The following is a 5546-nucleotide window of genomic DNA, read 5'->3' as shown; positions in this document are numbered from 1 at the left end:
TGATTATTCAATATTTTCAATTTTTTATTTTTAAAGAGATATCTACACCTCTAAATACCTTTAAAAAATGGAAACATTATTTTTATGTATTTCTCCTATAGCCATTCTTTGTGTTTTAACAGTTTTATCTATTCAGGTGAAGCCGCTTTGCTGTATTTGGGAAGTTTGTGTTGTTAAAAAAAGGTTGAGAACCACCTGGATGTCGATGGTAAACAGGTCAAGTGTGAGTCATAGAAAACTGAGATAAGCTTGCAGAAAAAACTAGAACAGCAAACCTCAACTCAACCCATACCATGCTGCTGTAATATTTATCAGATCTGCTGCATTTTTTTTCTGTGCAGCCACATATGCAAAATCTTTAACGCATGCTGTGCAGACTCATAAGCAGAGACTGAATTCTGCTGGTTTGAGCAGATATTTATTGAAACAAAATCTCCTGATCACAGTGGTAACTGAAAGAAAGGAAGAGGCTAGAAGAGAAGTGAAACACTAACATTAGACCATTTAGAGTTTGAGGGACACTAAATCATATTTTTAATATGTAAGGACAGTATAAAAGAGCTGAAAAAAGTCTAAAAGTGTCAGAATCAGAAGAAGACCTTAAAAAAAAAAACAGGAAGTAGGGGTATTTTGTAATATAATCTCACAAAATAAAATGTTCTTTTCAGTTCTTTTAATCAATCTTCAGATCCCATCAAATCCTTGTCTCCAAATTAATGCTTGATGTGCTTCATAATTAGCCTGGGTGATGATATATAAACTCAAAGACCCAAAGAAAAGCTGTTATAAAACACAAAGATGCACACACAAACCACACAGGGGACCATTGAGTTGTTGCATGAGCAAATCAAATATTGTTTTATTCAGAATTTTTCATCCATACAGCAAGATTCAATTATGGCAACAATAAAATGTGCATAAACAAATCCGATGACATAATAATACATTATTGTGTGGCAAATATTAGCAAATACATAACAGGTGGGTGCACTTACAAGTTAAAAAAAAAAAAAAAAAAAAAAGGCAGTCAAAGCGTACATGTGCGCCCAGCAGGGAAGAGGGACAGCCAGATGACTGGGTGTCTGGTTTGGAGAAATCGGTGCTTTGGTTCTGTAGCGACTATACAAAGCAGCCTGGAGTCGACTGTTACATTCATTTGAAAGACTGTTTTGCCAAATACGCATTTGGTGAGGAGCCTTCACCTGCTGAGTGCACAGCTATGAGAGCAGGAACCACTGCTTGTGAGTCAGCGTGAGCTGCAATTCTTTCTATAAGAACATATTCAGGGTGGATGAGTGCTTCTATGGTTTTACTCTTGAAATAACATGTGTGCTTGGAAACAGATGACTTATATTATTTCTGCTCACTGTGGATGTGTTATCTACTGTATTTATAAACTGACAGGAAAAAATGCATTGTGTATTCTTAAGGTGTTATTTTTCCTTACATATCTATTTTTTTTTTAATTACATGGTTGTACTTTTACATGCAGTGAAATCAAACTATAATATATTTTTCAAATAGATTTGTTATTAACTGTACCATGGGAGCAGCATGATGCATGACCAAGTCCAACTCATGATATAAGGACATTATTGAGTTTGTCATCCTATGAGATGTGTGGAGTTAGCATAACATGGGGTATCTACTCCCCGGCGACATTCCCTGGCGTTACGAGCCACCTATAAAATAAGACAAAAAGCGCATAGCTTTCTTTGAATGCATTGGCCAAAAAACTAGTGCCCTTCTTTGCAAGCGAATTTTAGCTGGTCTTCTAATTTAAGAATTTAAATTAATCTAACAAAATTCCTTATAATTATAGATCTTTTTTTTATTCAAAATAATATCTCAATATGATACACTTTTTTTTCTCTGTTCATTTGACTATATACAGAAGTGCAAAAAGTCAACCTTCGCGCCTTAGGTTAAAACTCCTCATCTGCAGCATTTCGGACTCCTCCACGGAGAAGTCTTTGCTTTTCTCACTCCAAATCTCACCAAACATCAGTCTCACCGCTCGTTTTGGCCTGACATTCAGGGCAAACTTAAGAAATATTCAAACAAATCTACATATCTCTTTGAAATGGATACAGTAGAAAATATTTCTTTTACTCTAAAACATGGACTGTCTATATTTCCATACAATATAATATTTTCCAACATGACTTTGACGAGTTACAAGGAAAGTTTGACTTGGTTGAAACAGTTTCTTGTCCAATCGGAGACGCTGTCGCAGCGACACATACATCTTTGTGTGACGTCTCTCATTCAAAAAATAAAAATAAAAAATTAACTGACAATGTAACATCAACTGAGAAAGGCATCCAGCTATATGACAAAGTGAATATTCAACACATTTATCCTTTATATGTTTTGAAAAAGTTATGAATGTCATTCTACCTTAATATCTACAAAGGCTATATCAATGTTGTCAAGTAATAACATGGTAAGGCAAAAAAAGGAAAATCTAAAACTAGATATCTCAAATCCTTAAGTAGTACATAACACATAAGTTAAATGAAATTTAAGAGAGTAATATTTTCTTTTACAGAGAAAAAAAAACAGATCACAAGTGCTGTGTGAGAACTATAAAACATCATTGGTTTTTCTTTAATTGTACGGTGATTGAGAGGACATTTGATTGGGCACAGACCCATTAATTATAATCTAAGGCTTTGTTAGGTACATGACAATCAGTAAAAACACACTGTTTTGTAAAAAAGGAAAATAAAGGGAAATAATTACGAAACACAAAAATGAATTAAAAAAATTATAAATGTGTCCCTAATGGTTTAAGCTTCTTTAAAGATGTTTCTAGAACCTCTAAGGTTATTATTATTATAAGACTGTGAGACGAACTGTGCTTTGGTTTGAGTAAGATCTACGACTTGATAAAAATCTTCATGCTTCGCTTAAAATACAAGCACAATCTGTCCTGTACTTTAGCAAATGTTAAAAGTCTGAAAAGTAGAAACTGAACCAAAAAAAAGTCATTCAAACGGATGAAGTGTTGCTTAAATGACCTGTTGTTTGAATATTTATCCACACGGAGCTCATCGCGGACACAGTTTTAGAGTGGCAACTCTTCAGAAAGGAAGGGGAACACGATGCCAATTGAAGCTACACTTCCAACTTCACCAGGCTTTAGAGTCTATGGACTTGATCAACTTAATTCTGACAGGTTAAAAGACACTCTTTAGTGAAGAGGTATAATAAACAATAGTCAAAAAAGCCCTCTAATTTCAGATAAAAAAAAAAAAATCAAACAAACTCATTAAAAACACTTCTAAAACTGATTAATAAAAAAAGAAGATAAAAAACACTCACAATGAATATTCTAAAGCAAAAACAATAAAAAAAGAGCCATACAAAACTTTTACCTTCGGTAAACAAATAACACTGCTGAGATAACACTCTGGCTTTAGCTGTATGGCCTTGATGGCACATGGCAAGGCGAGAGAAGCTAGCCTGGCTGCACTTTCAAGGTACACAGGTATGTTGGTTTACCCAGAACATTCATAAGTCCAAGACCCTCATGTCAACACCTAGTTTCACTAGTAGCCATAAAAAAACACAATACTGTACATGCCCAATGCATTTGGCAAACAAGATTTTTGTTATTGTGCCTTTTAAATTTTAATTTATATTCAAGGTGCATGTTTTGTTTTTCATTTGTAAACTATGAAATATGGCTATCAATTAAAAGAAATTAAAAGGCAGGAAAAAATAAAATAAAATCTTGGTCTACTAACGTACCAGCACTTGATGTGGTCTATGGTTACAACGCTCTTGACCTTCTGTTCGTGCAGTAAAGATGATCCGTAGAATAAACTGTGGGTTGTCATTCAGTTAGCCAGAGGCGTTGCTAACCGACTCCTGGCACCAACTTCTCCTCTTCCTCTCTCTGCTGGATGTCATTTTAGACAGCGATTTTTGTTATTGGTATGTGGGAAGATGGCGCACATCGCATGTTGTACCCTTGATGACCCTCATTGATGACTAGCTAAGAGATAGTAGATCCTCCGTGTCCCATTGCTTGACATTCTGAAGGTTATGTACATAAAGGCTGAGATCTTTTGGCGTGGACGGTGCCAGCACACATTCATTTGATCTGTAAGAGATGATGAATACCCCTTGAAAACAGAAAAACCTTTTTTGAGAACATTTCATGACTTGAGGGTAAAAAAGTGGTAAAAAAATCTTGAACCACAGTTAACAGCAGTCACACAAAACAAATAAGGGAATGGAGGAGAGCACTAAAACGACAACAGCGTATGAGGGAATTGAAATAGGAACTCACTGTTCTTGAGAGGAACTACATTTGAGTCAAGTACTTGTGACTACTCAGATGATCTGCAGATATTATTGGAATCTGGGGGCAGAAAACAGAGATCAAATGAAGTGCGGGCAACAGAAGACACGCAAAGAGGACTCCATCCTAGAACAGCACAAAGGAATCGCCTGGTTTCACATTAGGATGAGTTCATTGCTGTAAAGTTCAATGAGGAGATGGGAAAATAAAGCTATTTGATTACAGCTGAGGTGCAACAGATTCAGGCATGTCAAACATTAGAGTTGTGGGTAGCAGGGAGGGCAAGAGGGCGGTCTAAAGAAAGTCAGAGACAAGAAGGGAGGGTGGGAAACTGTCAGTTAGGTGACTTCCCCCATGCAAATCTAAGTCCTCCATGTTGTTGACCTGCACACTTCAGTGGTAAGAAGGAAACTAGTTCAATCCTGACATGTTTTTCCTCTTCAAATCTTTACCTTGAGATTGAAAGCATATTAAAAACAGCTGTAGAACTTGTGCTGTCCTTTGTGGTTCATACACTTATAAATGACTTGGCTAATGAGAATATCCAGCCTTTAAAGATAAAGAATGTGGGAAAGCTTTACTTTATGAGCTGGAAGCAGCTGCAAAAAGAAAAAAAAGGAAAAAAAATAGAACAAAAAAGAAACAAAAAGCCAAGCACCAAAGGGCACAAGATAGCAACGATTGCACAAGCTGTGCAGACGGCTCTAAAATGTTATTTTATGAAATAACTACCTCATACATACCAATTGCATGTATTCGTTGGTAGTCAACTTTGATAAGGAAGAGTCCTCAAAATGGGAAAGGACAAAAATTCAAATTACAACGAGGACACACATTATATTAAGAACAGAATGCTTCCCCAGTGCGGTGGCTCTATAAATATACGTATCTATATACTTGTATACATGTTATCACAGGTAACTGAATAAAAAAAACACAAAAGAAAGTGCATGTTGGACTCTAGTGAAGGCCAACAAGAGGGAGTACCGCTATTTATTAAACCAACCCCAACAAGACACAAGCATTCAGTTTGTCAATGTGCACAGATAGATATAGAGATATAGATAGATATAGATAGATATATAGATATAGATATAGAGATATAGATATAGATATAGATAGAGATATGGAGATATAGATAGAGATATAGATAGAAAGATAGATATAGAGAGATAGAGAGATAGATAGAGAGATAGATAGAGAGATAGATAGATAGATAGATAGATAGATAGAT

The 5546-nt window shown here is 35.6% G+C and overlaps 1 protein-coding gene across 16 annotated transcripts in view; it reads right to left on the bottom strand.

Annotated features, from left to right (window-relative positions):
* Window positions 1–831: 831 nt before the first annotated feature.
* mbnl1 (muscleblind-like splicing regulator 1) overlaps window positions 832–5546 on the bottom strand; it is a 46830-nt gene continuing 42115 nt past the window's right edge. For 7 of the 16 annotated variants that reach the window (XM_024273877.1, XM_024273879.2, XM_024273886.2 and 4 more), the window contains 3 exons: window positions 5056–5100; window positions 4301–4372; window positions 832–4111 (listed from right to left, as the gene is read on the bottom strand). In XM_024273877.1, the coding sequence (XP_024129645.1) occupies window positions 4316–4372; window positions 5056–5100 (102 nt within the window). In that variant the 3' untranslated portion in view covers window positions 832–4111; window positions 4301–4315. Of the gene's footprint in view, window positions 4134–4300; window positions 4373–5055; window positions 5101–5546 lie in introns of all 16 variants that reach the window. The other 9 variants (XM_024273891.2, XM_024273887.2, XM_024273894.2 and 6 more) reach the window with 5 other exon arrangements.

The sequence above is a fragment of the Oryzias melastigma genome, linkage group LG17 (assembly GCF_002922805.2).
Source record: "Oryzias melastigma strain HK-1 linkage group LG17, ASM292280v2, whole genome shotgun sequence".
NCBI classification, from domain to species: Eukaryota; Metazoa; Chordata; class Actinopteri; order Beloniformes; family Adrianichthyidae; genus Oryzias; species Oryzias melastigma.
The sequence above is the reverse complement of the archived record's forward strand: the minus strand, read 5'-3'. Positions and strand labels throughout refer to the sequence as shown.